Source organism: Mesitornis unicolor, unplaced genomic scaffold, assembly GCF_000695765.1.
Source record: "Mesitornis unicolor isolate BGI_N332 unplaced genomic scaffold, ASM69576v1 scaffold9461, whole genome shotgun sequence".
NCBI classification, from domain to species: domain Eukaryota; kingdom Metazoa; phylum Chordata; class Aves; order Mesitornithiformes; family Mesitornithidae; genus Mesitornis; species Mesitornis unicolor.
This window is the reverse complement of record NW_010161759.1, coordinates 13,345-36,001: the sequence shown is the minus strand read 5'-3', so window position 1 is coordinate 36,001 and position 22,657 is coordinate 13,345. Positions and strand designations below refer to the sequence as shown.

Sequence of the window (22,657 nt, the reverse complement as noted above, 5' to 3'; positions counted from 1 at the left end):
ACCAATCCATTAGTGCTCTATATTAATTTCAGCTGTTCTAATTGTTTAATAAATCACTTAATAAAGGAGTGGGCTTGTTAGGTGTCAAATATCTATCAGTCAGCTGCTATCCTGCTTGGAAAACCCTGTCGAGCTTAAAAAAGGCCGGAGAAACATCCAGCCACAGTGAAAATAATGCAACAGAGATTCTCATACTCACATAAAGGACTCACCTGCTCTATAATACTGGGACATCTCCTTCAAAACCAGCCATATACTTGATTTTCTTTAAGCTCACAGACACTGAAAAGCAGCTCAGTGCTACCAGAACACTTCCAGTGTAGGTGCCCTTTGGCAGGTTTACGCTTGGAAAACACAGCACGAAAACAAAAACCTGTTGTGCTCCATCACTGCAGGCAAGACCCTGTGTCTTAGGCAGCTAAAAATACTAACAGTGTATTAAAAAATAGGCGGTATGTTGGCACACGAGGCTATGGGATGAAGTCAATAGGAAATGTACCTTTAGCTCTGCATCCAAAACTCGGCAGCATTTCACGTTGTTGTGTAACTCTTTCGTTAGTAAAAAGCTGGAAGCCCTTATGAAGCTGAACAACTTGTACAAACTACACAAAATTCTCTGTATTCTTCCACAGCTTTCCTGCTCTTGCTTTCTTGAAGGAGATTTCTCTGCTGCCTCTTGATGCTGAGCCCACTGACCTGCACCTTTTCACCCTTCATCTTTATCTGATGCCAGCCTGGCCAATTTCCTAAGGTACGTTAGAAATGTACATGGAATATGGGAATAATTAATGCTTGTATTTGAAAGAAAGAGAAAAAAAAAGGGACATACCCAGACAATTATGATGCTTAAAATGAGATGATGATCGGTTTACAAGCTGGTGGCATGGGTCATCATCATCAACTATTCAGTAACAAGCTCAGCTCACTTACATTTAAGGAAAAAACCCAACACCACAGCCCAAGATCGAAGTTCCAAGAAGTAATTAGAGAGAAAAGAAGGTGAAAAAATAATTAGGAAGATTAGTGTCAAAAAAAATACATTGCAGGAATCTTTATCAGTTGCCAACTTTTATCAGTTGTATTTTGGAATAAACGTCAGACCGTTTCAGCAAGCACCTACGCTGTTTTACTGCAAAATCAGCACGGGGTGCTTTTAAAACTGTATAAACTACGAAAATACGAGAGCAAGAAAGGGAGAGGCAGCGCCTGAGATGCTGCAGGAAGCAGAGGAAGGGAATTAAACGCACCTGACTCAGCGCTCAGCTCATCCAGCAGCCCCCTGGTTCTCCAGGCCGGTCCCGAGTCCTGGTTTCCTAAAGAATTACTGTGCTCTTGAACGACCGCAGCCGCCAACAGATTGTCCACATTTACCACTTCGGGGTCCGAGTTTGTGTCCGAAATGTCGTAATGAGCTACAACTGGAGGTCCATCTGCAGGAGGACAGAGAAGCAAGGGGTATGAGAAACCAGCGTACTTGAAAAGCAGAGGTAATTTGTTTAAGGATTAATGCAATCGTGTCTACATGAAGCTCTTACAGAACGATGAATCATATGAATTATTAAGCTTCAGTTAATGAACATTCTGAGATTACAGAGACATTTTAACATTCTGCATAAACGGAAAACACAAATGTAAGGAAAACGAGTTTATCAGTGCATCAGTTATTTGTGTACTATCCTGCACATTAACACAGAAACATCTCCGTATCTGACGACGTTACATTTACAACCTCAAAAGGATAAAACATTCAGTTTAGAGTAAAAAATAATAAGTTACAGGACATTAAATTTGGCAAGACAAGGTATTTATCTAGAGAATGTTACAAAACTCGAGTGACAGCTCACATTACTCTAGGGTTGATTCAGTAAAACTAACTTTCTGATATAGCTGATCCAGCGACAATAAATTTAGCATTGGACAACTTTCCTTGCATAACATCTGCCTGTCAAGGACGGGAAGTTTTCAAAATGGGGATGGCTTTTGGTGTTGGGCTTGGGGTTTTTTTTAAGATCAAGAATGACAAGAAACAAAATTACGATGTGCAGTGATAAATATGCTTTTAATTCGATACGATTACATCTGCATTTCTGGTGAAGGGGGAAAGAGAAGAAATTGCCTGCGTGACTCTGAACTCTATTACTGAGGGAAAAAAAAACCCTGATTTTGGTCTATTTTGTAAGGATGGACTGTTTTCTTTGAGGAAAGAAGAGACTCGGGGAAAAAGTCAAATTCAAGACAAGGTTTAACGTGGAAGCAAAGAGAAAGCAGCTAAATATTGTAAATCTGAAAGGGCGCACATTTTGACTCAAAAGCCTCCCCTCGGCTATGGCTCATCCCCTCGGAGGGGATGGATGTGGTCGGAGCCCCCACTCCCCAAATGACAGGATCAAAACTTCCTGTGGGCCAAGACATTATCCACAAAAATGAGTACGAAATAGGACCAAGCGGGCTCAGCAACTCGGCACTGCAGCTCTTGGACTCCAAGGAAGTGGGCGAGTGGCTCTTTTGTTACGGGTATAATTAATATGGGATAATATAAAATAATAATGAGTACGGGAGGGTAGGACCCTCAGAGTTACAAAATGACTGAAGAAACCTTTAAAAGTCACAAGAATAAAATGAAAAGACTTTTCAGGGAAGACCGGTTTCTTTTGGGAGCGTTAAGCGGCTGCTGAAGACAGAAAGAACACGCACTGGAAGTTCCAAATTCAGTTCTCTGAAAAGCTGTTTTTACTGAGGTTTGCAGGGTGGGGTGTTTTGGTTTTCGGGGTTGTTTTTTTCTGTAGCGTGGTCGCTGAAACGTAATTCAACCCCCTACTTTGAGAAACGCCTGTTCTGTGACTAGCAACACAGTTCATTAAAGAGGGACCGTGTTGCTTAAGCGGTACTAAAGACCGGTTTTGCAACAAGGCATGAAGAAATTCACAAAAAATATTCCCGAAAACAACAACTTCATAAAACAACGTTGTATTACAAACTTAAAACAGACCCGACAAAAAATAGATGGGGTAGTTAAATGCCGATGTATTAAAAGACCAAAACTGTTCTCAACGCGAAACGCTGATGATTACGACTGGAAAAGGAGTCCCGATAATTAACTGGAAGGCAATCTCTGTCTTTTTAAAAGGCAATTACAAAATAATGGGGTTCAAAACCAAGCTGGCTGATGTTCAGTTAATTATTTGTGAAAGCCGATGGTTAAATTACGTGCAGGAGTTGCAGCTGGACTGGATCACGGGGCACGTTTGCGTTCAGTCTTATCATCAGAGTTCAGCGTGAACAGATATAATGTGGTCTATAAAAATAAACAGTCGAGTGCAGAAGATACGAGGGTCAAGTACAATATTGACTATTTGACCATTTTTTGGATAGGTTATCTACAATTTCAGGAGCTATGAACTGTTCCTGCAGGTCTTTTGTTTCCCTCGCTTCTCGCTAAGGTCTCCAAAAGCAGAAGCGAATTTTAATTTCGGGTGGACGTGTCTACACAAGTAGAATTACATCTGGACAAAAGGCACCAATAGTCTCAAGTCAAAATTGTACCACTCCTACATGTATAATCATGCAAAAATGTATAATAAATGTATATACATGCAGAGTGATATTCTCATCACCTACCCATAGAAATAACTTGTGTGAAAGTCTTCATCAGTAGGAAATACAAGCATAAACTTGTTATCTGTAGCTCCACTCTTGTATCTTCCACACTTCCAAACAGCACACCTTATAACTTAGCTTAAATTTAGTATACATCAAACAGACAAAAATATTTTCAATATAATTTACATACTGCAATTATATTTGCCAGTGCAATTTAACAATCTGGAAAAAACAAGCTGCCTGTTTACAAAGCAGTCACAGCACGGATCTCTTTTCGCTTTCCTCAGCCTTGCCTTTTGGGTTCAGATTTGGAAATGAGAGGTCCCTGACACCAGGGTTATCCACACCTATCACCAGTAAATGGCCGAAGAAGAAATAAGCAATAAATGCTCATGTGTGTTTAAAAGGAAAATAAATACATATGTAAGTTGCAGGCAACTAAAACTAGATGAAAGTTGCAGCAAAAGCGTATTTTAAAAAAAATCCTCCATTCCTAAAAGCCTGTGACCTTTTCAGTGCTACAGTGACAGGACAGGAGGGGTTAAATTTGGAAATAAGTAATACTTCCCTAGCCAACGACGTGACCATCTGATGATGTGATGCAAAGTGAATGCGTGGTACCGAGAAATAAGGACAACTGGCTTCGGCTGGGAAGTTAGTGGGGGAAAAAATACATGTTCACGTTGAAAAGGTAAAAGGATCCACTACAACCAGAGCTGGAACTTACTGTTTTCTTTACAGTAAATTTACTCCTCGTAATTGCTAACAGGATTTCAGCAGACAGAAAAACAGACACCGAAGGAAGCCAGAATCCAAACTTAATGCAGCACAATTAGGGGTCAGTAATTTAAACAATCTAATTAAGGAAAAAACACGTCTTTTGAGAAGCCAAGGTATCTGCAAGACTTACATTTCCCCGGTGACAAGCTTTAATTCATCTCTAACGCAACAAATGCTTGAAAAAGACAAGGCTGAAAGTTAGTAAGTACCAGCAGCAAAATACGGCTGTTGACATTTAATGTTAACAGGGGGAGGGAAAGCCTGCTTTGTACATTTATTTATTTTTAAAGAATTCAGAGGCAGGGGTCACCACGGGGACAGCACTTCCGAGCGCCCAATTCTCCCTTAATTTACACAGCCCATCGACACTAAATCCGCTCAGGAAGCCACAGGCACAAAAACCCAGGCCCACACGTATCGGCTTCCATTTTTAAGCTTGCGACGCAGAAAACGCGGTAATTTCTTATCTGCTACCCCCTCCCACGCTGTTCGCAGAGCCGCATCTCAACGTTCGCCGGACTGAACCGTAAGATCCAGGCTCCTATTATCCCTCAATTCATCGTAACGGGAGCGCAAGCAAAAAAGGGGGAAATCAACCGGAAAATTTCAGCTGCAGGTTAAAAGCAGCGAGGCTTTAAAAAGCGGCTTCAAAAAGCGCTGCACCTCTGCGTATCAATGCACAGCGGGACTTTAGCACAGGAAATAAACGACAGTGGCTGGCAGAGCCTGGATGGGGGGAAACTCACTCCTTTAAGTCATTATTTCTCTTTAGCTTGCTTAAATTTAGGTACGTAGTGCCAAGCTCATCGCTTAAAACTCCCTCCCACCGTGGGAAGAGACCGGAATTTGGGGTCAGGGAATCTCAGGCTGGAAATTGCAGCCTGGAGCACCATCACCTCCCCTCCCTCCCCAATGAGCAGAATAAAATTTGGACAGACACCTCAGATAGGGCACCCAACTTCCACCAAAACGAAATCCAACCTCGGGGATGGGATTTTGCTGCCGTTTCTCTACAAGCAGCAGAAAAAAGGCTGAAATCTCCAGAGGACTATCCTGCTTTAAGTGATTCCAAAATTAAATGCCTCATTTGGGTGGTCTGGATCGCCCTCTGGAGCCATCGGCGTCTTTGCAATGAAGAGAGCCCTTATTCAGGTGCGAGTGTCACCCTGAGCCTCAAAACACACGGGTCAGGTACAATAATAATAGCAAAAATAATTACAGCACTTTGTTCCTACAATAAAAGCGATAACAAAGGTTATTAACCTCCTCGTGCCTATGGGGGAAACTGAGGCAAGCCGAGATTTGCAGCTCGCTCAAGGCAAACAAGCAAACAACACTCCCTACACATTACTGAGCTGTATTTAACCGGTCAATTACCGTTAAAAATGGAGTTCAGGAAGGGTTTTGTGAAACATGCAGACGTTAAAAGGCAACACAGAGGCACCCAGGCCACAGCAAACCCAAGGAGCTCACAGGCTCCTTTCAGCCCCTGCACCTTCGCTGCGAATACGGGCGCTGCTTTATCTCCATCAGTCCTCTACATTAAACTGCATTTATTTTCATATAATAGACATCTTAATTTCACATTTTAAATTTCCTCTTTTAATTTCATATAATGAGACACTTTAAAACCGTAAAAGATCTAAGAATGCCCTCATCTGCACTTGGTGCTTAAATCGAAGAGGTAACTGAGCTGACTTAAAGCTAAAGCAAAATACAGAATGGACTTCAATGCCTGTATAAATTTGGAGATCAGAGTATCATTACGGTAACATAAATAATCTTATTTTGAATAGAAATAATCATTCTCTGTGCCAAAAACTAGAGGATTCATCCCAAGTGACCCGCCAAAATAGTTTTACAGTAGACAGATCTGTAACTCTGACCAAAACAGAAAAGCTTCAAATATCAGACTACAAAGGGACAATCTTTTAGGTTTATATGAAGAATACAAACCTGGCATTATTTAAGATATGAATCAGACGTGTGGTTTCGTAAAACACACGCAGTTCAAATGGCACAAATCAGCCGAACCCTAAAACAATTCCCAAAGCGGGATGAGGGGCAGGAGATCGGGGCTTTAGCAACATGAACCACTTTGTGACTATTCATATTTATTTATTTATTCCAGGTTACAGTAGTTACATTTCCAAATTTACAGGGTTAGGCAAAGAATACATCGTAAAGACAATACAAAAACAACAGCAGTGTAACAACATTCTCTCTAAAATCATAAAGAGAACAAAAAGTCACCGGTGACTCCACTTCCCTCACAGCTTCCTTCATTTCACACAGTAAAGCTCTCGTGTTTGCACTGGGTTGGTTTTAAACCATAATAATAAAATCAGACCGACATGATGAAATGTGTATCTGTTCTCAGGCTGGATCATTTTTAATGTATCCCATCAAAAGAGATCTCAAAAATTCAAGTTTTGCTGATCAACATTCACTCTTTCAGGCTTTTTGACGACCGGATGGAAAATACCTCGGATTTGCTTTACCAAGTTATACATAAAGGCATAATAAAGTCTTTCTGTGTGTGATAACAAAGGCACATGGAACAGGGCTGCGCATTGAAAATACCAGGAAGTGACGTTCACTTTGTATCTCCTGATAGGATTTCTTTATTTTTCACTGATGTCACCTAATGATTCATTAATTATGGAAGCAGAGATATTAACCAGGTCTCTTCTGAAGTCATATCAGGAGGGTTTTGGAAACCATCACACCCTCCTCTTACATAGCTATGACAGTTAAAAAAAATAATGAAAATCCTTATGTAAATACAACTTACATTAGGAAAAGGCAGGCAAACACCCCATATGAATCCCTCCAGAAAAAAAAAAACACCACGTTTTTGCAAGTATAAACTGCAACTTCCCATGCCAAATTTTCAGTGGACCACATTAACCCCCTGCTCCATCAGGCCGTGAGATTGAACAGAGCGCTCGAAATAATTCCTAACTCAATCAGCCTTTTTTCCATGCGCCTTCATTTTGCTGCTCTAACACCAGGAAACTAACCAAATTTGGGAGAAAGACCCGTTTCTGGCTTCATGTTTTGCAAGGTACTGTCCATCCCTATCAATCAGCCTGAATATCTGAGCTTCTACAGCACAAATCACACAGCGCGTCTGTTGTAATGCTTCCAAACTCAGCTGCAGCGGTTCACAGTGCAAACTATTAAAATAAAATAAACCTACACGGTGGGCCTGGTTTACACAAAATTCAGGCAAAAGACTCCCCTTAAAGTCAGCGAAAGGACCCTCTGACCGAAAACTGTAGAATAAATTCAGTTTCCAATGAGGTGAAATGCTAGCCCCATTAAAACGAGTGGAAATTGTCTACTGGTTTTAATGGGGCTAGGGTTTTAATTTCTTAATGCCCTTGAAATACTACTTAAAAAAAAAACACAAAACAAACCAGATTTACAGTATGCGGATACAGGAAGAGACAAAACATATTAACAAGATAATAAATACGTGTCAGTTTGTAAAATAACTGCCAAAAATAACCCCGTTTCGGTGAAGTTAAGATTGGGTCCTCCAGTCTTAACTCTAGCAGCTCAGATAAAATAACCCAGCAAACCTGAAATAAACACTAAAGGACACCGTGATCTTAAAAAAATAGAGATGTACATTTCTGCCTGAATTATTCCATCCTAATACTGATAAAAAAATAACACGGAAAAGAGCAGTATATCTGAGAGGTTTAAGTTTTTGGGGTTCTTCTCTTGCTCAGTTATTTCTTGCAATAGAAACACTGAATAAAGTTTCACTTCCTTCACTTGAATTTATGTCATAAATTACCCTTCTTTTTTTTCCCTCCTAAAAAAAACCAAACCCTGAACATTTGTGTGTGTTATTAGGAGCATGTGAAGCAAACCCCAGAGAAAGCCACGTGCGAAGGTGAGGTTTCCTATGGACCTTCCCCACCAAACCCCACTCGAGGGAGGGAGCAGCCCAAATGCTGGGGAAGAACCTGCAGCCAGAAATCTCCCAAACCACTGCACACCAAAGCCCCTGGACTTCCACAGACTCCTACCTGGGGGCCGAATTTTAGGAGCAGATCCTTTAATTTTTCATTTACTGAACTGTCGGTTTGACATTCAGTGACATTTAAATTAAGCCCTTCTATAAAGCCCTATTTCTTTCGCACCAGAAACTGCCAACACAGTAGCTGTGTTTCACCTGCCACTAAATCCTGACTCTGCAGTTATTCCTGTGCTGAAACAGCATATGGAAACATATAATTTGGCATTGAAAATGGCAATATAGGATCTCGAATAGGCCAGTTGGGCTTAAAACTGGACCCTTTTCCCAGGAATTACACCAGTCTCCACCGGATCCGACTTGATGCGTTTGCTCTTTCAAAACCATACAATGAACAGAATTATTTAAAGAAACTGGGATGCGTCCTTCCTCCTGAAGTAAAAAAACCTAGGGCAATTAGAGAAACTCTGAATTATCATCTGCGATTCCCCACACCTGTGCACAACTCCTACTGATTGCTCCTCTACTTGCTAAATTCGGTGGGTTTGAAGTAATTTGTTAACAGAGACGTGAGCAGAAACACACAGTCAAAATTCAACTCTGGGTTGGAAAGTAGAAGTTTCTACTCTTCAGAGTTTCCTCCTGATAATCTTAAAATAGTCTTAAACAAGGCCAGCCCGCTTTAATGAAACACGCAATGGATGAGATTAGAATTTACGTTATAATTTCAGCTGAAGAAATTTTAACTCCCTGAAAGTTTCTAGCCAAAAGCCCTTCAAAAATAAGGGCTTACTATGGAAATGATGACAGACTTAACTACAGCTATATAATATAGGAAAATTATTTCCAGGATGGAAAAAGAATTAATGAATCAATCAACTAATCTGAAATTAGGTATGAGGGCTCTGTTTCCTCAAAGAGATGCCAAAGGCTGTGGCACATACATTTAAAATACAGACTCATCACCAGTACGGGTATCTGAAGGTTGGTTTCTTCAGTGCTCTGCATCTTAAAATTCACAATACAAAGCAAGAAGAGAGATTCCTGTTTAGTTGCTAACTCCTCCATCAGGTAGGTTATGCTGCAACTCAACTCAACCGTGGGTTCCCCTCTCAGGTCCTGGAAGGGTAAACCTACTTCTTTGCGTGGAAAACAAGCTCAGGGACCAGATACTCGACTGTGCAAATCCACGCACAATTCTCATTTCAAATATTCATGAGAGCCGAAGATCTGGCTCCAGCTTTGAGCAAAGTGTAAAGAGAGACCAAATAAAACAGTATTTACCACATACGAAACCGTTTGCAACTGCTGGCCGTTCTTAACGTTCTTAACACTAGGTAGCTTTGGGGGTGAAATTAAAGTTAAAAGTTAAAGTTATATCAAATAAGAATGATTCCCTCAGTCTTGTGGGTGCCTTGGAATAAGTTTACCCCAGAAACAGCACAGTCTTGAAGTCTGGATGCTGTAATCCTCAGCTTGTTCTTTCACGTCCACAGCTGCTTGCACTGAACTGAACCAGTAACAGCAATGGATAAAAATGTTTGAAAGTTTTTAGTTTTTAATCGTAACCAAATCCAACTTTTTACCTGTTAATACCATGACTCTAGTATCCTTCACTGTGTTTAAAGATTACCTAACCAAGACATCGTAAGCTGTCAGAAATGTCTCTGGCCACATCCCTAACAAAGTTATTACCCATTTAGAAGATCAGTACCTGAAAGTCTGCTTCAGATAAGTAAGTTCAGCTGATCCCCTTGCTCAATTTGTTTGAAATACCTAATTTCTCCATCAATACTATTGTATAAAAAAGGCTAAGGCCATGCTTACAGACATACTGAGTTGAGTGGCTCTTACACGTTAAAAGAAACCAGTCACTGCAAGAAGCTGCTTCTGCATGCACGGGAAGGCTTGTAAAGTTGTCATGCTTTAAAATACGCTGCTCTTATCATTGTCATAAAGGTGACTATATATTTTTATATATATATAAAATCTACGAACATCAGAAGGATCTGATTTTTTTAATTTTATATCAGCAAATAATCTTCCCTGAAGGATCCCAAATTTGAAACAGATGAGGACAAGTTTATTAAATTACAATCGAACAATAAAATAACTCATTTAACTTTCACCTGTACTTAAAAATGCACACCATCTCAGATGAGGGAGCATTCTTACAAGTTCGTATCAAAATCTTTGTATCAAAACTATGCATGACAGTGATCTGCAAAGAATTTATCCCAGTACTTAAAAATTATCTCCTGCATAGTCTTTCAGTTACTCTGAAAATAACACAGCTCTCTAACCTTATTCTTCTTAATGAAAGCATTACATACTTAAAAAAAAAGGTAAGTCTGGGCCAAGGACAACGTTAGAACCCCAGTGTTAGTATTGCATGGATAACAAAAAACATTTATTGAGTTCCTGTTGTAGGCTGGATCCAAACCCCCACATAAATTGATGGAAAAACTCCCACTGACTTCAGGGAAGCCTACGGAAGAGACAGTGGTTACTTCCAACAGGAAGACAAGGAGTTACACCAAAATAATTGGGGAAAAAAGTGACTGTGGTTTAGAAAGCAAAATAAGAGAGCTACAGGAAATCCACAGTGTTCTCTTAAACTACGTCTGTGCAAAGACTTTCCAATTCCACTGTTAGAATTTTGATTTAATTTGCATTAGAAACTTTTAGTGAGTTCTAACTGATGATTTTCAGTAGCTACGGAGAAGTTACCTCACATGAAAAAAAGGCCTCAATGGAGAGGTGACCAAAAAAATCCCTGTGCGTAGTGGTAACAGTAAGAATCAAACAGAGATTTCTAATACGTGGTTTAAATTAATCCTACTTTAAACATCACAGTTTCAAGCCTGCCTATTCAGCATACCTGTCAGTATAAAAAAAAAATCCACACAGCAGTGAGTTATTTTATTATTTAAATGAAACGAATGTGCTGGCATTCCTCATCACAGCTAAACAACGATTCCAGTGGCATTCAGATGGTGGCTGTCCCAGGCCACCACAGCGTTCACTTGCCTGCCTTGTCAAGTCTTTATACTCCTGTGCTAAAAAGCTCGATCTATCACCGACGGCTGCTTATCTGGGGGCTGACACGACTGCTTTTGCTCCAGCGTGAAGGATGTGGTTTGACCGTATACACGGAGGGAAGCAGCGGGGCCCTGTGTGCGCAGGTCACGCACGCACGCACGGTGAGCGCCGTTCATCTCGCCTAACTTTAGCCAAAACTTATTTATTTTAAGCTGTTTCGAAGGTTTAGACAACTAACGGGAGAGACAGACACTGCCAGGAGGGATCTTCTGTAGGTGCTTATCTCTTCCCCTTGACTCAGGAGATCCACAGCAAACCAGACACCTAAAATTAGGGGAGATGACTTCCACCCAAACCAAACACACACACATATATATATATATATGTATGTGTATATATATATACACACACATATATATATGTATGTATACATGTGTGTATTTGTGCACACAATAGAAGGCAGCTGCTTCCAAAAATATGCCATGTGCGACACAGCAGTGACATTAATAAAAAACTCTGGACAGAAAATGAACCGCTAAATGGGAGACAAGAGAAAATAAATCGGTTGTGCACATTCGTTACATATAGCTAAATGTTTAGGGTAAGCTTATTTATTACTTCTGCCTAAAAAGGAGGAAGAAAAAACCTAATGTGTGTGACACGTTCAAGCTGCAAAACTTTGGAGTAAACAGATAGTTAAGGAAATGTTATGGGTTTGTATCTAATCTGGTTCTCTAGGGTACTTCACATCTTTAAATATAAAGCTTATTTCCTTATATAAGTGTTTCAACATGCAAAAAGAGCATTGGGATGAATGGTGTGAATGCTCCTATTGTAACAAACGTAGCTCTACTCATTTTGGGGTATCTAAGCAAGGATTTTAAGTTACATTTTCCCAGGTCTGGTGATGAAAGCTTAGGGTGGTCCCCCCCCACACCTTTAAAGGTGTTTGTGTGTGCTGGCACATGCACATGGGTATACTGTGAGGTTTTTAAAACTGCACATATATTCTCTATAAATTAAAAGATACCATGGTAATAAAACCAAAAAGAGAAAAACAAAACATATACAGAAAGCAAACTTCTTTTTTTTTTTCCCTTTTTTTAAGCATAATCCAAAGTAACATCAAGATTGCAAAGGTCGGATGCTATTCTTTTATTTAAGTTTATGACTGATTCAGGTCAGGCTCTGCGATATTCCCATTCTCTGGAAAGACAGGTGGAAAATTGTTATTAAAAGTCGCTGGAAACTCTAGCGTCGCATCGACATTCTGATAGCCCGCATAGGAATTAAACGACTGCTGCGGAAGTACGTGGCTATCGGGCATCTGCACGAAAGCCCCTGACTGCGTGGTAGGGGGGACTCTTTGGCCAACTAGTTGAATTTTAGGTTCCCTGGGCTCCAGTTGTTGCTTGCCTTCTTCATCCGTGTCAAGATGAGTTAGCTTTTCTATCCACATGCGAAATTTCTCCTCTGTCTCCCTCTGCATCTCGGCAAAGCAGTTCATGGCCTCTTCTAGGACATTGCCTATGCAGTTCCTATCCCACACGGTGCCCCTGTCAAGCAATCCTGGAATTTCCCTGGTCTCTTCTCCAGATCCCCCAGCACGACTGAAGCCAGCTTTAAAGACATTGAGGCCATTGGATAAGACAGCGTTAAGGAAGAACATCGCATCGTTCATTAAGGCATGTTAACGAAGGAAAACAAACTTTTTCTAATTGAGTCCCTTGGGTATGACAACGGGGGAGGAATTAGCAAGTATTAAACAACAGTATTACAGTGGTTTTTTTTTAAAAATTACACTCACTGAGGTTGTAAAAGAAATTTTGGCTTAAAAATTATTTTTATTCTAGAATTCTCAGACAATTCTGTCACAAGGGTCTCTTTTTTTAAAATAAATAAACCAAATTAGTCCAATTCCCTTGCAATTTCTGTTTTGGATTCAACTGAAGGTGTCAGAAACGTTACGCAACAACATGCTTAGTTCTGCTAAAGTGCGATCCAAAACACTAGTGTTTAACTGAATAATTATGCACATTTTATCCTTTGATAACGGGCTGTCAGACACACAAACTTGTACACAAGGCAACAGAGAGAAAGGCTGATACAGCGAACTGCAGCATCTAAAATAGCCAACCCCAAAGCTCACCACTCCTGGTCTGATTTTGGACAAAACCCACTAAGTGCTGAAGGGAACAGACAGCACGAACAGGCAGCACAAACACAAGCAGGTATGCGAATGCTGTGCTGTGTATGGGGACAGCAACCCCAGACACAGCCCCATGGCAGGGGCAGCGCACAGGACGCGGCGGTGTGATCGGCCTCACACCAACCACCTCCGCACCAGCATTTCTAGCTTTAGTTCTGGACAAGACAGAAAATGGGGTGTAACTGGTGCTCTCCTTCCTTCCATCCATCCAAATTAAGATGGTTAAAATGAGTGGCTTTGGGATCATCACGAAGAACTTTAGCAGCGAGAAGAGGTGGCCATCCTCAGTACCTTACTCTACGTATCAATAAGTAAAGGCAATGGTATTTATATTTTTAAGTCTACGGTTCTCTCAGGAATCCTCTAGGAAGCCATAAACCCCCAAGAAAGTGAGGCTCTGTACCTGCTTGAGGAATGATAAAAGAATATGTGTGTGCCATCCAAACACACAAGTTACCCAAAGTAATTCCAAACCACATTAAACTACATAAAGCAGCTACAGAACCTGACAATTTAATATGTAAACGTGAAGCCTGTGGGATCCTCTAGCTTAATAATAATAGAAAATATCCTAAGAATGAGAAAAATCACTGCACAACTCAAGCAAGTATTTACTAGTAAAAACATAAGGCACTACATCTTTATTGGGCTTTCACTGTGTCCATTAAATTACAGTGCTACTAAACAAGACATTCTTTGTGGGAGCTATTTAAATGAGGTATACATCAGCCCTTCAGTAACAGCAAAACAAAGACTACGATTATTCTCTTATTTCTGAGCAGCAGCTATGATACCCTTTGCGGGCTAAAAACCTTCTACTAAACCCCCTACTTTACAAGTCTTCTGACCCATCTGTTTACCCATCAGGCTGGAAATTCAGCATCCAGGTCCTCTGCCTCAAAAAAATTACTTTATAGCAACTAATTTACATCCCTCCAATTGCATTTTAACTAAAATTAAGTAAACAGTACCTTTTACCTAAAACATGGTTCTTCTCGTATATGCAATGTGTTTTTCCTCCCCAAATAAAAAAGACAGTCCTTCTGTTCGTATATTCCTAGCATTGAACATCCTATCCCAAGATCAAGTAACTAAATGTCAGTCCTTTCGACTTCCACAGGGTTATGGATCAGACACCCTCAAATAGCATTGGGCGAGTTTTAATTGCAATTTAAATAGGAGTTCTTGATGGTGACATGAGAGACATAGCCTACCTAGGCTTTTAAAGTTAAGAATTAACTAGCACGGTCAAAGTTGACAAAACTGTTTAGTAAACTGAAGAGACTGTGTACTGAACTACGTATTACCCTGCAATGCTATTTTTTAAAGGCATCATCCATCGTATATATACAGTTTACAGCAGCAGCAAATCAGTGTTTGAAATGCTTCCCTTGCAGTTCTCGTAACAGGCCTTCGTCAACCTTTTCTGTACTGGTGGCCTTCAGTGTTTAGAAAAAAAAACAAAACCAAGTCTAGAAATGCATTTTTCCAGCATTTATTTAGTTGGTCCCTTTGCTATCTGTAAATGTCTACAGTTTCTGAAGTCACACCAACTTAAAAGGCGAAGAAGTTTGCAATCACAACAGGATCAGAATCGAAAACTTGCACCTTATTTTTAAGATACCTCCTGCAAAACAGCACCTAAGGAATGTCCCAATGCTGTCTCTCTATGGGATCTATTAAGTACTGTCCAAATAATGACCAAATCCAAAATAATTTAATTTAGGAAGCCTGACACCATAGCAATTTAAGAAGATCTCCATTCTAGTTAGCACTGGTGGATTCCTTCATGTCATTTTGCTACCTGACATTTCCCAATGAGTATTTTAGTGCAAAATAAGAGGTTTTTCCCCCCTGTTCCTATAAATTTGTGATTCTGAGTTACTTCAACCAAGTTCATCCCTTGCACAATGCTCCATCCAAGCCTGTGCACAGTTCTGAGGAGGAAGTAACATCAATACTCAAACTTTTTAACAGATTTTTTGCAAAGCCTAAAACATGAGTCAATCTGGATTTTCCTGAGTTGTAGAAAGCACAATGGTGATGAAATGCCAACTTTTTTTTGTATTATATTTCAGTTTTTAAACTCCCTTCCTTCTCCCAAAGAAAAGTGTTTACACTTTTACATAGGTATTGATTCCCAGACTCGCTCTCGTGCCAGTTTCATTCAGAGTTAATTCATGTGGTCAAATCTGAAATCGTTTAAAGGAAGTAATCCCCAGCAGCAGGTATAGCAGAACCCGTATCAGGACTCAAAGGTCTCTGTGAATGCTAAAGAATGGTAAAATCCTAATGCCAACAGAGAGGCTCAGCCATTAAATGACAAGAAATTGGTTTTTCTCTGCAATAACTCAAAAATCACGGCATTCCCTGAATTAAAGAGCCCAATATTATGACTGCTCAGGTCACCGTAAAGATTCTCAGCAGCATCCGTGAAGTTTAGACTGAACTTGAATTTCCAGGTGTAAATTAACACCGTATAATGCACTCAGAATAACATAACGTATCGTGCTTAGCTCCTAATGAGTTCACAATATTTGTATCGAAGTATCACCAGTAAGATCTCAACTCTTTACTCTCCAGTCTTTCTGGAGAATAAAAACAAGCCTGCTGGTACTTTAATGCACATCACATTTGGGTGAAGCAGCGAGAACGGACTCTCGATTGCACAACCGCTCAGTTCACAACTTCATGGCGTTGTTCTGTATTTCACTGAACATTTTCCTTACCTTACCAATTTAGGCAAACATATTTCAGAGCCAGTCATGCAGATGGCTTGAAAAGAACACCAAAACAACTGCACTATTAAAATGAGAGAGGTTTAGTAACATGACATGAAACACCACTTTATTCTCAAATGTGGCACTCAAATTTTCACACCACATAAAAGCAAACTGTGTAACACCATACGTTTTGATAGAAGGTTAGGAGCCAGAATTCGTATAAACTTTTGTATATGAAGGCCACGTTAACTGTCACTAAAAATTTCGGAGCATCTCTGTTGGCAAAGCAGTTTTGCAGACAAAAGATGTTTGAAAATCAGCCCCAATAATCAGCTGCGCTGAGCCAGTAACCAACACATCCAAATACAGCACGACTCAGGGAACACAGGCTCCCTGCAAAACTCCTCTGCATCAACGTGCACAGACCTTTTCCAGAAGTAAAAGGTTCTTCATGCTGATGTCCTTCTGACAGTGCACTGTAGTTTCTTGACACTCAAGTATCAAATCAAACCTCTTTGCTTTTTGGCTGTGTGCAGAGGACGCTCACAGCCTGAATTTCCAGTAATGCTTTATGATACCCTGTATTACTTTTTAACTACGTCTCCGTTCCCTAAATTTTGAGGCTATTCACAGTGTAATGCTAAGTGCACTAAAATGGCTTTCTAGTCCAAATAAAAAAAGTAATTTAAGCACTTTGCCAGCTCCAAGAGGGATCGCAGATGGCATCTGAACCTACCGCTGCGACTGAGAGCTGCAGCCCTGCTCAGGCTCACACCGCAGCATTTCATTAACCCACAAGCAGCACGGGATGCATTTTTGGCCGGACTCGTCCTTATCGCTACAGAAAACATTTTTTCCTCTTGTATTTGGAGAATGTTTCCCACAAACCGAAGTCGTTTCTATTTAAAGGAAAACCGCAATGTGGCAGGTCCAAAAGGACAGCCCAAAAGTTTTGAGGTCTTACATGAAATTCAGATACGGGCTCCGAAATAAAGGTCACTGTTCCTCAGGATGGTTTTTGCACTCCCACATCTTACACCACAGGTAAAATTGGGCCTCATCGTTGCTAAATCATTTTGTACGCTGCAATGAGAGCTTTTCACTGCAAACATCTCACGGTGAGGACCGAAAGCTCAAATACCGAAGAGCCCAGTGACACAGAAAAAGTAGTTTTAGGTCTCCACAGTGGAAGGCAGGAATCTGGGCAGATCTGGAAATACCACGTGGTGCTTTTCTGGGTCACAAGGTACTTTTATGACTTAAAAAAGAATATAACCTGGGGAATGCAGTGTGTGTATTTGGGATTATGCTTTTTTTTTAGGGGTGTCCCAAAACTCAAGGCAATAGTCATCTTAGTCAGGCTTTAAACTAGGCTTTCATTGCCCAAAGTGTAAATATAGTTAAAAAGGCCCAAAACTAAGAAAGCTGTAAGTCTTATTAACTACTAAATTGGTAAATATAATTTTAGATCTCTATTAAAAGTTTACTACACAATAATTATAGGAGGACTTTGCCTTTCCCAGACTTTCTAATAATAAACATTTACTTCCTTTGTGCAACCTGCTTCCTAGCAGTATGTGGGGAAAAACGCCAGCTCTCGTGGTGACAGAACCATTCACCGTAATCAAATCGGTTGAAACACAGTTAATTGTGAAACCTGCTGCAAATATTTTAAATAATTAATGTACCAAACATCAGCCTGACAACTTAAGACTACTTATTGCAGTTTTCCTTTAAATGTTCTTGCCCTTCGTAAGCTGGTATTTATCTCTAAAACCTTTAGCACAAGAGGCAAAAAGGCGTGTAACCCAGTAAAAATTGGCAAGCCAAAAAGTTTATTTTTATGTGATTTTATTTTTGATTGCCATACGAAGATTGCCATATGATGACCGTTCTATGGTATAATATGCTGCAAGGATAAGTCACACAAAATCCTGTCCACGGCACTTGGGCTAATAAAATAACAAAGACTCAGTCAACAAAAATCTTAAAAGAACTCATCTTGGTTTTGCTAATAACATCATGAGAAGGCCCCTATAATTTGCTGCCTCCGATCTTAACACGGATGTGACGGAAAATTAAAAGTATAGAAATTATAGATCCTTATGACATCGGAAAATGGTAACAGCTTTGTGTAAAATGCTGAGAATTTAGGTGTGGATATGGCTTGGGCACCTGCGTAAACAAATTCGTCTTTTTTGTCCTAAAAATAGGTGACCAGCTGCAGTCTGCAAGAATTTTTACAATAAGGCTACGTAGGTTTGTCATGCACTGAAAGGTAGAGCTGAAAGCACAGCGAAAGTGCAGTAATGAGCAGGGCCACTGTCATCCCCAACACAGCTGCCGAGCTGCGGTCTTATACGTTAAAGCAAAGCTGGTCACTTATCTTAAGGATGTATTTATTAGATTATCACCGTCTAATGGGATTTGACAGCACTGGTAGGAGTTCATATAGGCTTATGAAGGAAAAGATCTGAAAATTCCAGAATCAAGGATAGTCCTTCCTCCAATTTACCATTTCTACGCTTTGTTGGTGTGCAAAAGTGCACTGAAAACCTCAGAACAGATTTAAAAATTTGCCCGTGTCTCGTTAATGCACTGCAGTCTTCAAATTTACACAGAGCTGCAGTTCTCCCGGTTTTTCTCAAGTGTCACTCATCTAATTTAGCATGACAGCTGAGAAACGATGTCAGATGCGTTACAGTTCAGTTTAAAAAACATCCTCTACCTGGTATCTCTGCAGTGATTGTCTTGCTGCTCCCTGAAACCTCTTCGTCGTCGCCCGACGAACTCGTGCTGGAGTCACACGTCAGGTCGCTATCGCTGGTACTGCTGTCCTGCAGCAGGTTGTACTTCTTGCGAGCAGCCGCCTCCCGTTTCTGCCTTAGCAGCCGGATCCTTTCTTTGTGCTTTTGGCTTCGGTGGCCCTTTACCTTGGTCACTCGACCGTTCTGCTTATCACTAGACTGTCGGTTTTTCTTGGCGGCCATGGTCGAAGTCTCGCTTTCGGACCTGGAGCGCCTGGATTTCCTCCCAACTGAGGCCCCAGACACCGCAGACGGGTCTCCCTCTACTGCAGCTTCAGCTTGACAGGGCTCAGTGTCCTCTGCGGAAGACAACGTGTCAGAGTCAGCCAAGTGCCCGCTGGAAGAAGGGGAAAGCATGCAATGATTAGAAGAGTCACTCTCGTAAACTCGACCGCCCGTGGGCTTATCGCTCTCCGTAGAGGCCAGCTGAGACTCCGAGGAGTCTCGCCTCAGCTCCATCAGCAAGCAAGGCATTGACGAGAGCACCGCGGAGTCTGCTGCGGCAGGCGCGGGGTCTTTCTGAGTCGGCGTCTCCAGTTCTATAGGTCCGTCTTCATCGGGAGCAGTCTCTTGCTTTTCAGAAGTCTTTGGTGGTACTTCCAAATCAACAAGCTCTTCTGCTTTGCCCGCCGCCTCCATCTTCATTTCAGAACACCAAGGTCTCCTGGTCTCAGAGCATGGAGCACGCGGTCTGGAAGACTGGGTGCGCTAATTACAGACTTCAGCAGCACAGCAGCCTGCACAAGAACACAACAGGAAGAACAATTTACGCAAATAATCCACTCGATCCTGCGCTTCACAGTATCACCTAATCAACACGCTGCTTTAATTATAGACAGTACGGTTCGGCATCGTACTTGTTTTCTTTATTTACTTTTTCCTGGTGAACTCGTCTTGTTACACCAAACTATTCTTCCTTTCACACACCCAGGAAAGACGGTGTTGAAAACATGTTAGATGTGATTCACCTCACAAGAATAATAAAATCTGATCAGAAAATAATATAAATATTTCTAAACTCTTACTTTATAAATCAAGTCAATATATTACAAGCAGAATATGCTAAACTTCTTTACCTAGGACTTTAAGCGTATTCTAGTGGGGAATTTTAGCCCTTATGAACAATGCCAGCCTGAAAATTCCCAGACTCGGTAGTCATCTACCTGGACAGACCATAACAGGGTTCAGTTGCCCTATCTATGAGAAATCTACTTTCAGCTGAACAGGACCTCAACCTTATAAAATCACCATGTGTGCATGACAACTTGCAAACTTATGGTACCTACACAACATAGGAGAAATACAGCCACCTGGAGCACAAACAGAGCAGTGGCTGAAAACCACAGAGCAAGACTACAAACACCTTCCTTCTCCACTGGAACCTCTCTGCCAGCTGATCTTACATGCCAAAGATATATTTACAAGAAATTGTATTAAATTGTCAGAGACATGGAGTTTACAACATCTATGGGCAAGGTCTTTAGAAGCCCTGGCTATGAGTAACACAGATTTGCCCTCAGCAAAGAGCCACCACGCAGGCAAGTCATGTACAGCTTTTTCAGGAGTGTCTAATACACCATTGACATGGTCCTTCAGTGTCCCCCGTCCAAGTCCTGGTTGAATGGGAACCTACAGACTGACCTCGTTTATCTCAAAATTTCTAGGAAAACAGCATCAAAGAGTATGGGCTGCAAGCAAGAAACAGTAACCACCCACACCAGTATCCTACATTTTACTGCAAGTTACAGTTTAAAAAATCGCATTGCTTCAGTGCAAATACAAAAAATCCAAGCTATTTATGTGACTGATGACTTGCATCTTATCAACCAAAAAGTACCTGAAGCACCTTCAGGGGAATTTTCTTTTAGAGATCAATATTTATCATTTTATCTTTGTTATTCACGCTTTGCCTTCCACCTAAAGCTTCACTTGGAAAACAACACAGAATAAAAATCTTTCAATTACCACCTTTGCCTTGGTAGGTTGGGCAGATGCGCCCACCCTACTGAAGACCTGAGAAAGACCCAACAAAAGACAGTGATAAAGTTTCTGGCCCTGATGGCGCCAGGACTGCCTCCCCCCCTCACAGCTCATGTCTGGCAAACACAGTGGGGGTCAAAGGAGGGAAAGTTGGGGTCCTCAGCCAGTAGGGGCTGACACGACCATGGATTGACCACAGATCAGATTTGACCAGGGTATCAATGGGGCCCCGCCGGAGGACTCATTGGAGTCGGTCCTCCTTGGAGCAGCGGGTCTGCAGTCGGGGTCTCTCCCCTTGACTTGGGACGCCACTTAAGGTAACTTCTCGAGACTGAGAGCCCTCCCTTTCTGGTGAGTGAGTGAGTAAGTGAGTGCACACTTTGGATCGTTTGGCCAAAAACTTAAGAATTCTTAACTTAGCTGTGTGTGGGAATATTCCCAACCAGCATATCGAACCTGTATTTGTTGAATGTCAGTGGGATGTTGTCTTGGTGAATGAAGTTTTGTCTGCTTCATTTCAGTTGCAGATTAAAGTTTGTTTGAGTTTATTATCTGTGTGCGTGTAGTCATTTTGGTGCGATTCTGTGAACAAATTACTTACGGGTTTAGAAGTCTAGTAAATAAATTTATGGCACTTCAAAAAAAGCATAGACAAGGAGAAAAAAACCAAACAACCCAGTGTTAAGATTTAATCGACTGTTTTTAAAAAATGCATTTCTGCCGATAAGGGCAATTACTATTTGAGCAGCCGGGGAAAGCACAGATGTTGCAAGGAGATTTTCCTATCCCTCCTCAGTTTCCTGGTCCATCCCAAGCTGCCTGTAATTGCATATATGTAATTTTATGTACATAGTTGTACGCTGCTGCTCCCCCTCCATCTGCAGCACAGAATAAGGCCGCTTCCATGCTTCTAAAAGGTGCTGTGGAAAGCTCAATGTTGTCCTGTCTGCCCTAACCCACTTTGAAACTTCATTTTTTAAAGAGTATTAAAATAGAGTCCATGCTTTCTTGAGGCTAATGGATTAAATGCTGGATGGTGCAAGGGAATTATGAAAATATTTATGGAAGAGAAACACCAGTTAAGGAAAGAAAACGTAGTTAATATCAGACAATACAAGAAAGATGGAGATGATAACTCTAGGTCTGCTAAATATGAGAAAGGGAAGAAACCCCAGACGACTAAAACTAGCATTTTATTTAATAATAAAAACCCCAAACCCCGTAACACACACAAAATAACAACCCACAAGAAACCCCTAACCCCATACTGTAAAATCCAGGAACATAAAGAAATAAAGAAAACGGTTTCCCAACACTTGTACTGAGGAAAACGCTCTTGAAACCAACTGAAAAGAATTTCTGGAGGTGGAAATTTAATGTAGGCAATAAATATCGCATAAGAACCAATTTATTTCCAAGGCCACAGCACAGCATCAACAAACCCAAATGATGAACACGCATGTTCTGAAACATAAAGCATCCTGATACTGTAATAAAACCAGTATTTCTAGGTATTTCATCTATA

At 40.9% G+C, this 22,657-nt stretch overlaps 1 protein-coding gene across 2 annotated transcripts in view; it reads right to left on the bottom strand.

Moving 5' to 3' along the window:
- Positions 1–19,797, bottom strand: part of LOC104547647 (chromosome unknown open reading frame, human C18orf25) — a 27,054-nt gene extending 7,257 nt beyond the window's left edge. Inside the window, exons 1-2 of one of the 2 annotated variants that reach the window (XM_010193436.1) lie at positions 19,074–19,797; positions 1,248–1,430 (exon numbers count right to left, since the gene is read on the bottom strand). In XM_010193436.1, coding sequence (XP_010191738.1) covers positions 1,248–1,430; positions 19,074–19,797 — 907 coding nt within the window. The remainder of the gene's footprint in view (positions 1–1,247; positions 1,431–19,073) is intronic. The other variant, XM_010193438.1, reaches the window with a different exon arrangement.
- Between the last annotated feature and the right edge of the window lie 2,860 nt (positions 19,798–22,657).